Source organism: Miniopterus natalensis, chromosome 8 (assembly GCF_054644295.1).
Source record: "Miniopterus natalensis isolate mMinNat1 chromosome 8, mMinNat1.hap1, whole genome shotgun sequence".
Lineage (NCBI taxonomy): Eukaryota > Metazoa > Chordata > Mammalia > Chiroptera > Miniopteridae > Miniopterus > Miniopterus natalensis.
Window position 1 is genome coordinate 75,721,543 of NC_142088.1, and position 18,787 is coordinate 75,740,329.

An 18,787-nucleotide genomic window follows, 5' to 3' on the forward strand; every position below is an offset into this window, starting at 1 on the left:
AAAATGCTAAAGGTTAAAGATAGAGAATCTTAAAAGCAGCAAGAGTTATATTTAAAAAGAAAAGAGAAAGACAGTTAGCTACAAGATTGTCAGCTGATTTCTCAACAGAAACATTTCAAGCCAGAAGGGATTGGCATGAAACATTCAAAGTGATGAAAAGCAAGAGGAAGAAGTAAGTGGGTTACAACCAATACTACTTTACCCAGCAAGGATCTCATTCATATATGGAATCTAAAGAACAAAATAAACTGCCAAACAAAACAGGACCAGAGGCATGGATGAATGGAACAGACTGATAGATCTCAGAGGGGAGAAGGGTGGGGAGAATGGGAAGAGATCAACCAAAGAATATATATGCATATAGTATAAACCATGGACACAGACATTAAAGTGGTAGAGGCCTGTGGGGGTGCAAGGGCTGGGTGGAAGGAGACAAAGGGGGAGGGGATGAGGGATATCTGTAATAGAGTCAACAATAAAAAAAACTGAAGGAAAAATAAGAGCTTCCCAGGCAAGGAAAAGCTAAAGGAGTCCATTACCACCAAACTAGTGTGGGTGAAAAAGGGCCACATGCTAACCTGACAAGCTCAGGATTGGTTTGTGTGGCAGCCTTGCAAACTCAGAAACCTTAAGTAACCACAAAGGATGGCCTGAAGTGAAAACTTTTTAAATTAAAAAGCAGTTTATGGTGGGTAGTCATGTCCTAGGCCAGTATCTTCCCTGACAAAGGTCAGTCTTTACTTTGACTGAGCCTATTATCTTTTTGCATCTATGATGATGTATCATTGGAATGTCAAAGTAATTTTCCTTTTCCCAGACCCCACAGGCACCGTTCGGAGACCACAAATCCCCTCATTGTTATTGAGTTAACTGTTGACTGTTAACTATCCTGTACTCACCTAAGTAAAAGAAGTGTGTGTCTATCATTTTACTTTTTATTCAATCCCAGAGGTTTCCCCATTTTACTTTCTCCTACCTCCCTAATCTATCACCAATGAATTTCATGTAACACACTTACTTCTTCCCTTTTGATTGTAATTCATAAAACAAGGTGCAAAACTGCCATTCTCCACAGCGTTATCATAATCCATTGAGATTCTGCTTCCTGGCACGGTGTCAACAGTTTGGCTCAAATAAACTCACAAAAATTCTTCACAGGTTTGAATGTCTTTTACATTAACATTAGCATTGCAAGAAATGTTAAAGTGACTCTTTAAGATGAAAGAAAAAAGGATCATAGCTATAAAGAAAAATGGCAATAAATACGTATTTATCAATAATCACTTTAAATGTAAATGGCTTAAATATGCCAATCAAAAGGCATATGGTAGCTGAATGGATAAGAAAACAAGACCCATATATATGCTGTCTACAAGAGACCCACCTCAGAATGAAAGACACCCTTGGACTGAAAGTAAAGGGATGGGAAAAAGATATTTTACGCCAATGGAAATGAAAAAAAAAAAAAGAAGACTGTAGTAGCAATACTTATATCAGACAAAATAAACTTTAAAACAAAGGCTATAATAAGAGACAAAGAAGGACACTACATAATGATGAAGGGAGCAGTCGAACAAGAGGATATAACCTTTATAAATATTTATGTACCCAACACAGGAGCACCTAAATATATAAAGCAAATCTTGATGGACATAAAGGGGGAGATCAACAGTAATACAATCATAGTAAAAGATGTTAACACCTCATTGACCTCAATGGATAGATCTTCCAGACAGAAAATCTACAAGGAAACGGTGACCTTAAATGACATAGTTGAGTAAATTGATTTAATTGATATTTTCAGAGCATTTCACCTCAGGCAGCAGAATATACATTTGTTTTAAGTGCATGTGGAACATTTTCTAAGGTAGACCACATGTTAAGACATAAAACAAGTCTCGATAAATTTAAGAAGATTGAAATCATATCAAGCATCTTCTCTGGCCACAATGGTATGAAACTAGAACTCAATTACAAGAAAAAAAACCCCTGAAAAACAAACACATGGAGGCTAAATAACATGTTACTAAACAATGAAGGGGTTAACAATGAGATTGAAGAAGAAATCAAAAGGTACTTTGAGACAAACAGAAATAAAAGCAACCCAAAATCTATGGAATGCAAAGAAAGCAGTCTTAAGAGGGAAATTCATAGCTTTATAGGCCTACCTCAAGAAGCAAGAAAAATGTCCAAGAAAACCCCAATCTAACCTTATACCTAAGGGAACTAGAAAAAGAACAAAAAGCCCAAAGTGAATAGAAGGGTAAATAATAAAGATCAGAAGTGAAATAAAATAGAGTCTTAAAAATAATACAAAAGATCAATGAAACCAAGAGCTGTTTTTTCGAAAAGATAAGATTGATAAACCTTTAACCAGACTCATCGAGAAAAGAGAGGACCCAAATAAAATTCAAAATAAAAGAGGAGAAGTAACAACTGACACAAGAAATACAAAGGATAATAAGAAAATATTACAAACAAATATATAACAACAAATTGGACAATCTGGATGAAATGGATAAATTCCTAAAAATATACAATCTCCCAAAACTGAATCAAGAAGAAACAGAAAATCTGAATAGACTTATTACAACTAATGAAATTGAAGCAGTAATGAAAAAACTCCCAATGAACAAAAGTCCTGGACGAGATGGCTTCACACATGACTTTTACCAAACATTCAAAGAAGAAATAACACCTACCCTTCTTAAACGGTTCCAAAAACTCAAGAGGAAGGAACACTCCCAAGCTCATTTTACGAGGCCAGCATTATCTTAATTCCAAAACCAGATAAAGATAGTACTAAGAAAGAAAATTATAGGCCAATAGTTCTGATGAACTCTAATAGATGCCAAAATTCTCAGCAAAATGTTAGCAAACCAAATCCAGCAATACATTGAAAAGATCATACACCGCCTGGCTGCCATAGCTCAGCAGTTGAGCATTGACCTATGATCCAAGGAGATCACGGTTTCTATTCCTGGTCAGAGCACATGCCTGGGTTGCAGGCTCAATCCCCAGTGGGAGGCGCTGGAGGCAGCTGATCAATGACTCACTCTCATCACTGATGCTTCTATCTCTCTCTCCCTCTCCCTTCCTCTGTCTCTGAAATCAATAAAGACATATTTTTTTTAAAAAAAGATCATACAACATGATCAAATGGGATTTATTCCTGGGATGCAGGGTTGGTACAATATCCACAAATCAATAAATGTGATACACCACATAAACAAAATGAAGGATAAAAATCACATGATCATATTAATAGATGCAGAAAAAGCATTTAATAAAATCCAGCACCCATTTATGATAAAAACTCTCAGCAAAGTGGGAATAGAGGTAACATACTTCAACATAATAAAGGCTATATATGACAAACCCACAGCTAATATCATATTCAATGAGGGAAAACTGAAAGCATTTCCCTTAAGATCAGAAACAGGACACGGATGTCCACTTTCACCACTCTTATTCCACACAGTACTGGAAGTCCCAGCCACAGCAATCAGACAGGAAGAAGAAATAAAAAGCATCCAAATTGGAAAGGAGGAAGTAAAACTGTCATTATTTGCAGATGACATGATACTGTATATAGAGAACCCTAAAGATTCTACACAAAAACTAGAACTGATAAATTCAGCAAAGTAGCAGGATACAAAACAAATATCCAGAAATCAGTAACATTTTTATACACCAATAATTAACTATCAGAAAGGAAAATTAAGAAAATAATCCATTTACAATTATATCAAAAAACTACCTAGGAATAAATTTAACCAAGGAGGTAAAAGACCTCTGCTCAGAAAATTATAAGACACTGAAGAAAGAAATTGAAGAAGATACAAAAAATGGAAGCATATACCATGTTCATGGATAGGAAGAATTAACATTGTTAAAGTGTCCATACTACCCAAAGCAATATGTAGTTCAATGCAATTTCTATCAAAATACCAATGATGTAATTCACCGAACTAGAACAAATCCCAAAATTTATATGGAACCACAAAAGACACCAAATAGCCACAGCAATCTTGAGAAAGGAGAACAAAGTTGGAGGAATCACGATACCTGATATCAAATAGGCCATAGTAGTCAAAACAGCATGGGACTGGCATATAGATCAATGGGAACAGAATAGAGAGCCAAGAAATAAACCCCTGCCTTTATGGCCAATTAATATTTGACAAAGGAGGCCAGAACATATAATGAGGAAAAGGCAATCTATTCAATAAATGGTGTTAGGAAAATCAGACAGATACATGCAAAAAATGAAACTAGACCACCTTCTTACACCATATGCAAGAATAAACTCAAAATGGATTAAAGACTTATGTAAAACTTGAAACCATAAAACTCCTAGAAGAAAACAGAGGCAGTAAAATTTCAGACATTTCTGTTAGTAATATTTTTTCTGATATATCTTCTCAGGCAACTACCTCATATTAATTGAGGTTTAAGTTACCACTGTTCTTTGTACTATATGATATTCTAATACTGCCACAAGCCCTGGTATCATGAAATTGTCACAGGTGTAGGGGTAGTAATCTAAAGACCTCCTTATTCAAAGCCTAGCCCACTAAAGAGCAGTATCAGCTAACTGCAAGGTTGTGGGTAATGCCTACTCTCAGGCCCCACCCCAAACTTAAACCTTTTAACAAGATCTCCAAGTGACTCATAAGCACACTAACTTCTAGAGCACTGAGTCTTGGCTCCTTCCTTTTGTTCCCTTGAGTCTCAGTTTCATGATGGTTTCACCCTTAGGAAAACCTAATGACAAATGTTTTTACTTCCGTCTCTCTGATAATACTTAGCCTAATGAGCTTGCCTGAAGCCAGCCATGGTTTTCTGAAATTTTCTTCCTATCAGCATAAACAAGGTGCATAGGCCACCAGATATGCAGGTCTCTGTTCCAGATAATTCTGAACAAAGTGATGCGTGAAATACTGATTGCTGGAACATGAATGTTTAGGTGTTTTGCCCCTAGTCTCCAGAATTAGGGAAAAGCCTGAGTGCTTTGGAGAAAGAAGAGACTGGCCTTCAAATCACCTTCCATGCCCCTTCTCTGCATACCTCTGCCCCAGCCATCCCCCATTTTTTAAGTGTCCTTCAATTAGCCTATGTAGCTAGTACTTTAATATGAACTTGTTTTAGGTCTTAGTCCTCCCAGGAATACTTGCAAAGAGAGGAAGAGTAGTTTTTCAAACATGAGGTTCTGGCTCAGGAAAGATTTCGCTGGGAAAGGGAGTTATCCAATTGCAAGAAATTAGGCCCAGGCCTTGGTCCCATTTTAGGAGATCCTCGGCTTCTATTTGTAGCACCGGGTGCTTTTGTTCCTTGGTGGGTAAAGTTTACATGATCTTACATATAGTATCATACACTTTTGAAACCATTTTCAGATAACTTGTTTTCTGTCGTGCATAGGCCTACCCCGTGAGGAAGGTAACAGCATCGTTTTACATACTTTCAAGTGGCTTTAGATCTTTTAGGTTCTGAACTAAAAGTCTAGACTCTGCAATATGCTAATAAAATTCTCTCAGCAGTGTTTCCCAATGACCAGTTTTATCTTTTGATTTACAGTCGTGCATCACTTAATAACAGGGACGCCTTATGTGATTTTGCTGTTGCGCAAACATCAGAGCTCACTGTCACTAACCTAGATGGCACAGCCTACTGCACACCTAGGCTATGTGGTCTAGCCTATTGCTCCTAGGCTACCACCTGTGTGGTGTGTTACTACTCTGAATACTGCAGGCAATTGTAACACAACCACAGTATTTGTGTATCTAAACACAGGAAGGTACAGTCAAACTAAGGTATATAGATAGGGCACTTGGCATGAAGGAGCTGGCGGGACTGGCAGCTGCTCCGGAGGAGTCCGTGAGCGAGTGGTGAGGGAAGGCTGAGGACATCACTGTGCATACATTTAGGCTACAATAAATTTATTAGAAATATTTCCTTCAGTAATAAATTAACTTTAGCTTACTGTAACTTTATTATTTTATAAACTTTAAAATTTTTTAAAACTTTTCTACTCCTTTATAGTAAAGGGCTTAAAACACAAACACATTGCACAGCTGTATAAAAAAATCTTCTTTCTTTCTAGCCTTATCCTATAAGCTTGTTTCTATTTATCTATTTACTTTTTAAGCTTTTTTTGTTAAAAACGAAGACACAAACGCACACGCTAGCCCAGGCCCACACAGGGTCAGGATCATCGGTATCCCTGCCTGCCGCGCCTCGTGTGTCCCCCGGGAAGTCTCCAGGAGGAATGACACGTGTGGAGGGTCTCCCCTGGGTTGCATTCCTCCTTCTGGAACACCTCCTGGAGGACCTGCCTCGGGTTCTGGTGAGGTGTCACTCTTTTCAGAAACATGGTGCCCGGCCGGGCATGGCTCAGTGGTTGAGCATCGACCTAGGATCCAGGAGATCGGGGTTCGATTCCCGGTCAGGGCACATGCCCGGGTTGCGGGCTAGGCAGCCTATCAATGACTCTCTCATCATTGATGTTTCTCTCCCTCTCCCCCTTCCTTTTCTCTCTCTGAAATCAATAAAGATATGTTTAAAAATATATATATATGGCCATAGTGGTTTGCTTGGTTTGTTCCCTTTTTCTGTCACATATTTGCATGTAAGCAGATAGTGCACCATGAACATTCCTTTCTGTTAATGGCAGGTACGAAGTCACTAGGCAATAGGGACTTCTCAGCTCCATTGTAATCTGATGGGACCGCTGCTGTATATGTGGTCCTCTGTTCACCTAACGTTCTTACGTGGCACATGACTGTATTTTATTTGTGTGCATTTTTTTGAATAGGTAGTGCTCTTTTAGATCCAATGTCTGATAAACAAATTCTTCATGATACCTACTCTCTTGATGGTGTTTTCTTTTCCCCCCACTAATTATCTTTTTTGCTTTTGTTGACACTATTACAGATGCGCCCCCCCCCCAATGGTGTTTTCTTTGCACTGGAGGCTTTTGGAATGCAGGGCTTCTTCAGTCCCCAGGAGGACTGGATCTTGCATTGAATTCTCTCTGCTCCACTCTGCTCAGAACCCCTTGGCATGAATACCTCCACCAGTGTGGAGAAACTGACCAAGAAAGTAAAGAGCTTGGAAATCAGGACAAGAGATTTTGCTGGCTTGGGACAAAAGTCCTCAGTTATTTAAAGGATTGTGATGTGGGCCCGGCCGGGCGTGGCTCAGCGGTTGAGCATTGACCTAGGATCCAGGCGATCAGGGTTCGATTTCCGGTCAGGGCACATGCCCGGGTTGCGGGTTCGATCCCCAGTCGGGGGCATGCAGGAGGCAGCCGATCAATGACTCTCTCATCATTGATGTTTCTATCTCTATCTCTCCCTCTCATTTCCTCTCTCTGAAATCAATAAAGATATATTAAAAAAAAAAAAAGGAAAAAAAAAAGGATTGTGATGTGAAGGGGGAATTATGTTTCTTTTTGTGGGCAGAGGTAGATTTACCCTGAAGATAATCAGGTTTAAATTTTAGGGCTCCTTCCTTGCATGGGCTCTGTCTAAGACCCCATACCTAATTTTGAATCCTTAAACTTGTGTTACTTCACTTAAAGAGACCCTCTCCCCACAACTGTATAATTTTCGGAACCCAAAAAACCTGGATCTACCCCTTTGTGTGTGGCTCCAGAGATCAATCCAGGACCTAGGATAGCTAGGAAATCTACGGTGAGGATGTTAGTTCAGTAAAGGAAAATCTTTCCATGGGCCAGGACTATTCCACCAAAGAGTGGGCTATTGTGATAGGCCCCCTGTGTAGACTACCCACAGTCATTCTTCCTCGCAACACCCCTCCTTCCTGCTAAAAGAACTTGGATTTATTCAAGAAGTTAACGGAGAGCCCTTGATCTCAGACGGGCAGGCCCTTTCCAGAGCTCCATGAGTGAATTATGATCGGTTTCATCCGGTGTCAGTACTCTCTTTCCCAGCGGCCAATAATTAGTCTAAGCCCAGGCAGGCCATCTCGTTCTGACCAGCGAGGCCGGGTGGGGGGACTTCCTTCCCTAAACTAAAAGACAAAGCTTCAGGAAGAGAAGGTCTTTTCCCCTTTCCCTTTAATTTCTGAAACTGGAGCTACTGCAGCCTCCCGTGGCCGGCAGGCTGGAAGCAGAAAGACCAGACTCAAGGTGCCAAGGACGGCAGGACAGAGAGAGTACAAGAGCTCAGGATGCTTACAGCATCGTTGAGGAGCTGAACCAACACCAGGCAGCCGCCCATCTCTAGATTACTTATGTGAGAGAAATAAACTCATTTGGTTCAGTACCGTTCATTGTTTCCCTATTAGCGGCAGCCAAATGCATTGTTACTTAATTCAGCTGTGTTCAAGGAGAGAGCCTTCTCTCTGGTGAGAGTCGACTTGCTGGCTAATTTACCACAAACCAGGGATGCTGCAGAGGTTATTGGGTCTGGGAGAGAGGATTTGGGAAGGTGATAAATTATTATCAGGCATAATCTTATCTGAACAGATCCTGGACGACTTCCGATAACTTGGGTCCTTAGGTCAGGTTTCACTTTTCCAGCCCACGCTTCCCTTGTTCCTTCGGCCTGAACCGATTTCTCTCACCCACCCAGGGCCTCCTTCAACCTTACCCTTCCCAGGAGGTAAGGAAAAAGACTGAGCAGAAGAGGGGAAGACGGCCTTTTCTCCAAACCTGTGTGCTACGCAACAGCCTGGGACAATGAGGGGGGTTTATAAGAACTGACAAAAAATGCTTCCATGTTTGACCAGTAAACAGATAAATGACAACTTTCAGTGCGTGAACACTGGGTGCACTTGGCGGGAGATGGCCTTGACCTGCTCGAGACCCCATAGTCTTCACAGGGGGGAACAGACCCCTGGGGAGACATGAGGGCTTTCCGAGGGGTATGTGGCCCAGACAGTATTTTTAAAAAACTTTTCATTATGGAAAAAAATTAGAACCCACACATAAAATATAATAGTGTAATGTACCTCTCTACTCAGCTTCAGGCCATGGCCCTTTCCTGTCTCACCTCTCTGCCCAGTTTCCCTCCCTCTCCTATCGTCATCACTGCTTTTTTTACTGAGATAAAGAGGCAGAGACGCCCCCCAACAATTCCTCCCACCCCTGTGCACCCCCCACGCTGTTCTTCCCAGGAGGGGTGACAGAATGATCTACAATTAGGTCATTTTACGGTGAGGGTCGCACAGCTTTGTGAATAAACTAAGAGCCACTGAAGCGTACACTTTATATTTAAAACAATTACTTACTTGAGAGGGAGAGAGACGAGAAACATGGATGTGGGAGAGAAGCCGCCCCAGCCGCCCCGCAGGCGCGCGGCGGGGATGGAGCCCGGACCCGGGCGGCCGAGCGCCCCCTTCTGGCGCAGGCGCCCACCCTCCGGCCCGCGGAGCGCCGCCGGGCCGGGCGCGCGGTTTCCGTGGCCGGACCGTATCAGCGTGACACATCGCAGTCAAGTTATTTTTTAAAAGTAGAGAAAGAACATTTCTCTAATACCACTGAAAGAAAAACAAAAGAAGTTTAATCTTGTTTGGCCTTTGTGACTCGCTTTGGCCAACAGCAGGCAACAGAAGTGACATGTGTGACCCCCGCGCATTTCTTTTAACGGGCCTTGGAGCTTCAGTTTTCCCTCTTTCAGAGGCCTGAGCCCCCCGACCCCCCACTAGAGAGGGGGGCCCAGGCAGAGCTCAGCCGTCGGGTTCAGCCAGGCCGGCAGACCCCCGCGCCAGCGGAGCCATTTTGGCGGCTTCAGCTCTGCCCAGCTGCCCGCCAGCACCACGGGGCAGAGACCAGCCGTCCCTGCCGCGCTTGACCGTTAGGACTGGGTGGCGGGGACGCGGTGCCACTCCCCGCGGAGGGCTGAGTACTTCTCTCTCCTCACTTCGGCCGCCCGCTGTCCACCTGACCCTCGGCTCGGCTCGGGCCCAGGCCGCGCCCACGCACCTCTCCCCCGACTTGTCACCTCGGGGCGTCTTCCCTCTGCCCCTCTGCTCCTCGGCTCCGGCCACACTGGAGGCCGAGCCCGTCCCGGCCTCCGCCGGGCCCTCCGCGCTGGCCCCAGATGTCCCCAGGGCCACCCCTTCCCTCTGGCCCCAGATGTCCCCAGGGCCACCCCCTTCCCTCCGTCAGGTCTTCCTTAAATGCCGTCTTCTGATGGCGACCTTCGGTCGGCCCAGCGAACACGGCCAGCCTCTCATCGCCTATCCCCATTCTCTGATTTAAATGTCCTCGCTTATTAATCAGTAATACCGAACACAGTATTTAACGAATTTATCTCATTTATTTTGTCTCTCCGGCTGGCGCTTCAGCCGCATGAGGGTTTCGCGTGTCGCCTTGCGCTCTCCGCCTGGCCGCTGCCGCGGGCCGAGAGCGGTTGCAAGGCCCCGGTCAGGCCCTCGGCCGCCGCACTGAAGCGGGTCTCCCCGGCCCGCTCTCGGCTTTACTCTTCCTCATGATGCTTATTAGCACGGCAAGTGCACACATTTGCAGCCTTTCCCCACTGGAACGAAGGTTCCTGTAACAGCCCGGCTGTGAGTATTTGCTAAATGAATGAATTTCTTGAACGAACGGACGAGTCTAGCAGCAGCGCGAAGCCGCCCGGAGCCGGGACTGCTCCGGTCAGAAGCCCGCCGGGGGCGGGGAGCTTGTGGCCCGCGCGGGGCTCCGGCAGCGCCTCTTTAAAGCAGCCGCGGCCCCGACGGCGGCGCTGCGTCCACCCCGGAGCCGGGCATCGCCCCTTTAACCCGAGTCTCGCCCAGCCCGGGCGATTTCCGGGGCGGTGTCATTGCCCATTGAAGAGCTGCGCGCCCCGCCCCGCCCCCGAGGGCGGAGCTTAGGGGGGACTTTAAGGGGCGGGTCGGCGGGCAGCCGGGGTCCTCCGAGGGATTACAGCGGAGTGGGCTTCTGCCTCAGGCCGCCATTTCCCCGCAGCTCCCGAGGGGCGCCCCCACCTCACCCTCGCTCGCCAGCCGCTGCGCCGCCGCCCCCGCCCAGGTAAGCGCCAGGGCCAGGGGCCCCAGCCGCGCCGTCCGCGCCGGCTCGCTGCACGCCCCGCTCCCCTCGGCGCGGGGGACCCGGCCCTGCTCGCGCGGGGGCTCTGCGCTCGCGGCGGCTGCAGCGGCCTCGGCCCGGGACCCCCTGGCCGCCCGGGGCTTCCCCGCCCAGCCGGCTGCACACGAAACCCGCCGAGAGGGGAGGGGCGGCGGCGGCCAATGGGGCAGGGCCGCGGAGTTTCGGGCGACCCGGCGCCGCGCGGCGGGAGCGGGAGCGGGGCGCCCGGGGCGAAGCGGGTTACCGTGCGGGGGCCGCCCGGCCGTGACCGCCTGGCCAGCCCGCGGAGCCTCCCGGAGCGGCCGGGCGGGGGGCAGGGGCGCGGGCGGGGAGGGAGGGCCGCCCGCGGGCGCCCTGCACCTGCGGGTCCGCCTCCTGGCCGTCGCGCTGGCGAGGTGGACGGAGCGGGTCAGGGAAAAAACCCACCTGGAGTTCTCACGGTCTCGTGACAAAAGCCCGAGCACACTTTTGAAGCTGATTTGCGTCTGACTGAAACTTCAGCTACTTGGAAGTTGCGACAGGCAGGTGTGTCCCCAGGAATGACGGGCCTGAGGACCTCCCCGCCCCCCACCGTGGCATTGGGCGTGTTAACCGTGGGTTCTTCGGCGTGCAAACACGAATTGTATGTGTCAGTGTCTTTATGGTTACCAGGGCGCATGAATTCTGCTTAAGAGCAAGAGACCCAAGTCTTTTAAACCATTCGACAACATTTTACATTAATATCAAAAGTATTTTTTTAAGAATTAGGGAAAAAATGACCCGTAACTCGATTTCTAACATAACGAACAGGTTGTTGAACCCTACCTAACACAGTGGGTTATTTGTACATATAAACTAGTTTGCAGGATCTTACCTCTTTTCTATAGGTAAACTTCATTGGAAAACGATATGTATAACTCCTGTTGAATTACTCTCTTACCAATAAAAATTCTCTTACAGGGAAATATTTTGGGATTACTGGGGACAGAAGATATTAGTATCTTTATGGCTATATATTGGTATATTGTTTTATTAAAAAGCAATTGCTTACCAAAGGTTGTGGCCACCATGTATGAGAGTATACACATTTCATGACAGACTTTTCAGTTTTAGATATGTATTTTTTTAAAAGCCCTTAATTTAGTTAGTAAAGGCAATTTGCATTTTTATGATGGTAAAGAATCCCTTTTTGTTAGTTTACTGCCGAAAAATTAGAAGCATCACGTTAAAAACTAGTATTTTTAGAAAAACAACCACCTACCATCCAAAAATTCCACTATCATTCGTCAGACAAGTTTTTTATTAAGTGCCCAATATGCATATTGTTGTGCTAGCTAGGTCATGGTGTGACTTCGTCAGAGTAGGTCCCTGTCCTTGTGGGGGAAATGCCTAGTAGAGCAAGTAATTAAACAATTGGATGTTTAGTTATAGTTTCTTTAAGGGTTATAAAGAAAGGGCTAAGGGCACTAAAAGAGTGCCTAATTTTAGACTCAGGAGTCAAGAATGCTTCTCTGAGAAAAAGACATTTCAGCCAGAAATCTGAAACTAGCCATGTGAAGTGGGAGACGGTGGGGGAGTGTGACAGGTGGGAAAAGAGCGATCCCGAAAGATGGAACAGGTGACTTGGACTGAGCAGAAGGTGCATATTAGATCCAAACGCAGCTGGCAGTGGGCTGCCAAGGTCAGGCCAGGTGTAGGAGCTGGGCCAGGGAGCAAGGACATTAAACGTTTTTAAGCAGGGATCAGATTTGTGGTTGCAGATCACTGCTGCAGCATGAAGAATGTAAGTGAATGGTGGGGGGTGGGAAAGAGTGAACATGGGATAACTTTTTTTGACCATAAAGTTTTAAAAACTCTTGACATGTTCATATATTCTTACAGAAGATTTAACTACCACCACGTGACCCTCTCCAGGGATAACCTGGTTTAACAGTTTGCAAGTTCGTCTAGTCCTTTCGTGTATATAAGCTATAAGTAAATATATATGTATGTATTCCAATCCAGAGTGGGGTAAAACTATATTCATCTTTCTTTTGATTTAATTTTTCATTTATAAAGTTTGTTTGTGTCTAAAATCAATTGTATCTTAACAGCTGTGTTATATGCCATTATGTACCATACTTTAACTACTTGCATGTTGATGGACATATTTAAAGTTTTCTGAAGTTAATTATGCCCTGAAAAATTCTTGTTTCTACAATTTGAAGCATGTGTGGGACTATTTCTTTAGGATATCATACCAGAAATAGAATTGCTGAGTGAAAGGTATGCACATTAAAATTATGTTAGTGTTATCAAATCATCCTCCAAAGAGGACAGTGTATTTTTCCCATATCCTTTCAACACTGGCTATCTTTAGTCTCTTAAATGACAGACCATATCTTATTTTTTAAATTTGGATTTTCTTGGTTAATGTTGAGGTTGAACATGTTTTTATTGAATATTTTCATTGCCTATCACCTTTTAGAGCTTGTTTCGTCATATCTTGCCCATTTGTTTTTTCTGTTGCGTTGTTTATCCTAACGATTTGTGGTAGTTCTTAATTGAACTGCATGTTAATCCTTCAGAATTTTTTTTCTGCAGAAAAATTTGAAAAAGCCCTTCACCTTAAAATATATACTATTTGCTTCCTTCTAGTATTCATTTCTTTCACTTTTAATCTTTAGTTCATCTGAAATTTATTTTCATGTAACTTGCTTTCATATTTTTGTAAAAAGAGCTTGTTATTTGTAGAATTGGGTTTTATAGTTCAAAATACATAGTTATTAAAATTCTAAATCTGGAAGAAGCTGGGTTTTTCCTTAGCAGGTTAATTCTCTATGGTGAGTTTTTATTTTCAAGGTATAGGATAAATGAAAGTCAGAAAACTTGTCTTATTCTAGGAATGTCAAAGTTGTAAGTGCATTTTGAACATTTTTTTTCCTTAAAAAACTTTTTTGTTATGGAAAAGTTCAACATATACAGAAGTAGTCAGTAGAGTGTAATAACCCCATGTACCTATCATCCAGCTTCAACAGTTATCTGGCCAGTTTGTTTCATCTCTTCCCACTTAACCCCCTTCCTTGTATTATTTTAATGCAAATACTAGACATCACATCATTTCTTCTATAAATATATCAGTATGTATCTTGAAGAGATAAAGACTCTTTAATCATTCAGGTTATTCTAAAAAATTTTATAAAATTATATTTTTATCCAGTGGGAAAATGGAACAAGATATGTCAGTACAGTTGTTTCATATTAAATGATCTACTTAAACAGTGATGTTTGTGGCATAAAATCACAGAAAATGTATCCGTATCTTTTTCCTGATGAGAGTATAACTTTGAAATAACATTTTCAGTTATTAAAAATTTAATATGTCAACCTAAATCAAAGCAATGTGTTTAAGTTATGTCTCTACTGTGTATAGTATTCTCATTAACAGTAAAGAGGACACATTTTTGGAAGTTAAAAAAAGATAAGGACATTTTTTAAACATATCTTTAATACTACCATTTTATCTAAAATAAAAATGGCAATAATTCCTTGGTTATCATAAACAATCCAGTCAATGTTCAAATGTGTGTGTGTGTAGTTTATATCCTTGGGAAGTTCCAGGGACAGCTGTCATGGCTTTGCCAGTTTACATAATTACGTAGGAGTGTGCATACTTGTAAAAGGAGAGTACAGCCCTCAACTTGTAGCTGTTGAATTATTTTTAATATGTTGGTGTTTATGTTACTATTTCAGCTTTTATATTTATCATTTTTACAAATGCATCTAGTGTAAAGCATCAACTGGTTATGCAAGATTTGTTAATTTTATATATATAAAACAACAAATGTGCGTCTTAAATTTTTTTAATTTTGAAATAATTTTAGACTTATGTAGAAGTTAAAACAGTAGTACAGAGTTCCCATATACCTTTCACCTAGCTTTTCCCAGTGATAACATTGAACAGCTTTAAGAAAAAAAAGTTTATTTGAATTAGGATCTAAAATAGATCCACCCATTGCGATTGTTAAAAAAGAAAGTTTATTTGAATTAGGATCTAAAATAGATCCACACATTGTGATTGTTTGATATGTATTTTAAGTCTCTCTTAATCTGTTCTTTCCTTTGCATCTCTTTACTTCCTCCCTTGCTATTTGTTGAATAAGCTGAATTAATTTTTTTTGAAAAATTCATCATGTATGTTTTGTTTGCATTTTCATTCAGCTTCTTTTTAACTGTGATCTTTGATGATTTCTTATATCTAAAATGAAAGTTTTACATGAATGGCACTATGATGTGGTATACAGAGAAAGACCAAGATTTGGAGTCAGAAAATCAAGAGTTTGAGCCCCTGTTTCATTATTTATTAAATAATGGACTTGGCTAATGGTTTAAGTCTCTGACCCTTAGGTTACTCATGGAAATAAGGCATTACTTTGGGGAGTTTTTCTGAGGACCAAGTAAGATTATTTACTAAACATATGTTTTACTTGATGAAATGTGCTGGGTGGTGGCTAGCTATTCAAAGTAGGAATTACTTCATCAGGGAGCTTACTGTAAAGACAGACATGCAAATGAATAATTAAAATCTGATTAGTGAGGCAGTAAAATATTTTGAGGGTTCAGAGCTGTTTCTCGGAGGAGATATAGGTAGAGTTGTTGAATTAATAGGAGTAAGGAGCGATTCTCTGACAGCAGTCTGGGATAACAAGTACGACCTTTCACAGGCAGCGGAAATGAGACTGGATAGCAAGGTGCAAAGGGAACTGCCTGAAAAAACACCCGGAGATAGAGACTGGAGCCAGGTGTTATGTATGAATGCTTTGTAAACTTGAAAGCTATTTAAAATTTTAGTTATTTCCTTGGGATCTAAGAAGATGAACGTACAAATGACAAGTACCATGGCTTTTCCAGTTTACCTAATTATGTAGGAATATCCATACATGTATGCATGTATGATAACCTTTAATTTATAGACACTTATTTTTTAATGTAATAGTATTTATTTAAAGTTAGCTTTTATTTTTATAAAGTTTATAAATGTATCTAGTTGAAAAAGTCATCTAATGGGAAGGCTTCTTTTGAAAATTTGCACTTTCCTGTATTCGCTCCCTCTTCAAGGTAACCACCGTCACCTTTTAAATAACATACTCTTATTGCTGCTTCTTGATTTTTGGTTTTAGAATTACCTGTTGAATTCCTACTCGGGAAGATGAGGAATTAGCTCTCTGTCCACACCTACCTCTATTATATCCTTCATTCAGTTATGGTTAGGTCAATACTTAGTGTTTATGTATTATACTAAACTATTAGCTGAGGTGTGTAGTATACTGTGATTACTTTCCCTTTTCTGCACAACTTCTTGTTTTCTCTGGAATGAATAGTTGTCAAGTAACATTAATTTGATACAAATAATTGTTTATATTAAGTAGCAGTTTAAAATCTGTAAGTAATAGAATATTTGACAAAACCTTATACTTGAAATATACTTGTATTTTAGTTGAAATAGGTGATTTTTAAAAATTTTTATTGTGAAAGCTCAGAAGATAAATGGAACTTCTTAGGATTATTATCATCAAAGGATATCTTAGTGTATGGCATTGTCTCCTAATGTTTGTGGGGATATGGCTATTAGACATGTAATTTATTGACCCAAAATACCTGATGAACTTTAAAAATGTTTGCCCTTTCCTACAAAATCAGCTTCTTATAAAGTAGTCCACAATGCTTAGAAATGCTGTAAGCCATAGTTCTATTTTATATAAAATCTTTAAAAACTTTGAATTGAAGTGGCCAGCTCTGTTTTTTTCAAATTTACTCGACTAGGAGCCCTTTTAAATAACATATTTACTAATGTCCACAAGACTTTACTAAATAACATCATTTTTCTAACTGCAAATTCAGGAGTCTTCTGATAATCTTTTTCTCTCCTGTTTTATAGTGACAAAAATGCTGAGATTCTTCCGGAGAACGCTTGGGCGGCGGTCAATGCGTAAACATGCTGAGAAAGAAAGACTCCGAGAAGCTCAACGAGCTGCCACACACATTCCTGCAGCTGGAGATTCTAAGTCTGTCATCACATGTCGAGTGTCCCTTCTGGATGGTACTGATGTTAGTGTGGACTTGCCGGTATGTAAGTCTCGCTGACCTGCAAATTCTGTGTGAGATCACTTTCTTCATTTGAGCTTTCTACTTATTAACTTCCTGGGGGAATAGGTACTAAGGGTTAGTGTGGATCAGGCACTGTAACAGACAGGTACTGTACATGTATCAGGTAACCTTAGGAACCTGGCCTGATAGTATTTTTCTGGGATTAGTGGCCGTTACCTAAACATTTAAATGATAGGGCAGTTATTGGTGGGAGTCATTTGTGTGTGTGTTCTTTACAATGACAGTACATAGTGTACTCCGGTGGATTTCTCACAATACTTGTTGAGCAATTATTAAAGCAATGAGAATCTTTGGGAATCAGAACAATACTTATATGTATATTGTAAGACTTTCATTTCTCTATATGTATATGCAGTTTTCAGGACATTCCTAACCTTCCTCAAAACAAATACTTCATCCATAGTTTGGAATGCTTGCAGAAATTTTAATGAAATGAAGTGAGAAAAAGGACTTTCTTTATATTTCTCAGCTCTGACTGCCTATCTCTCATACACTGTGATCGTTATTTCAAGACGAGGTCTTGTTATTATGTTCAAATTTTGGGTAGTTTTTTTTTTACCGTTTGAATAATCCTAACTCACAGTGTGAAATAGTCCAATATATTTGAAAAGGGTTAACTTATTCCTTACAGGCAGTTTTTTACTAAAGCCAAATCTCTTCTGTCTTTGTTCTGTATTAAAAAATTTACATAATTAAGCTGTAAAATGTGTGATTTGATGAGAGCATCATTGGATGTTCTGCAGTGTCTTCCCTCCCCACAAACTTTTTAGTACACACTCATTTACCCAAAATAGAATTTTTTTTAAAAAGTCTTTTTGTGAGACATGATAGCTGGTTGCTGCAGTGATACATTAGTTGAATAAGCTCTGGAAGTCCATAAGCTCACAGACTGAGAGAGTAAGGAATTGGATGGTTGGTTTAAATGAATATTGTGATTATTGATATAATTTAGAATGTACTTAGTATATACCTTATACATTTTAAAAATAATGGAATATAAAATTAAAGACACAGGATTTCTTAAAGTGTTTTCAGGTCATTGTAATAAATAATATCTTTTTACATTAGAGTGGACATTTTTAGGGTTTTTGATTTTAGACTTTAAGGCATTTAAATTTTCTTTCTGTAAGCGCTTCTTGAAGATTTGCCAGACAGTCCAATATGTGATACTTCATGAGGATAGTTTTCATAGTCATTTCTTATTTGATAAGTATCTTGAGATTTTTGTGTATTCTATTAAAATATCATTAGGTATGTGGTGAAAAGCCTGAGATTGCTGTGTAAGAGACTGGAAAGAAGTTTCTTATTACGTAATGTTTGAAGTATGAAGTCTCAGGGTTGTTAATGGAGAGGCTGATACTAGGAAAGTAGAATTTGTAGGAGCTTTTTAAAAAGGCAGTGTATTGTGGAGGAGAAAGAGCACTAGGTTTTAAAGTAGTGGAACAAATGGCTAGTGACTGGTATAGAATGGTTTCCTATGCTTGGTATGCTCAGGAGGGTGTATGTGATGTTTGACCAAGCCCAGAAATGCAAGCTGGCCTCTCATGCAGACAATTGCAGTGAAAAAGCCAAGAGTTTTAGATTTGCCTCCCTCTTCGCGGAACT

The 18,787-nt window shown here is 41.4% G+C and overlaps 1 protein-coding gene across 1 annotated transcript in view; it reads left to right on the plus strand.

Moving 5' to 3' along the window:
- Positions 1 to 10,918: 10,918 nt before the first annotated feature.
- EPB41L5 (erythrocyte membrane protein band 4.1 like 5) overlaps positions 10,919 to 18,787 on the plus strand; it is a 112,837-nt gene continuing 104,968 nt past the window's right edge. The window contains exons 1-2 of the mRNA XM_087819910.1: positions 10,919 to 10,999; positions 16,953 to 17,140. Of these exons, the coding sequence (XP_087676036.1) occupies positions 16,961 to 17,140 (180 nt within the window). The 5' untranslated portion in view covers positions 10,919 to 10,999; positions 16,953 to 16,960. The remainder of the gene's footprint in view (positions 11,000 to 16,952; positions 17,141 to 18,787) is intronic.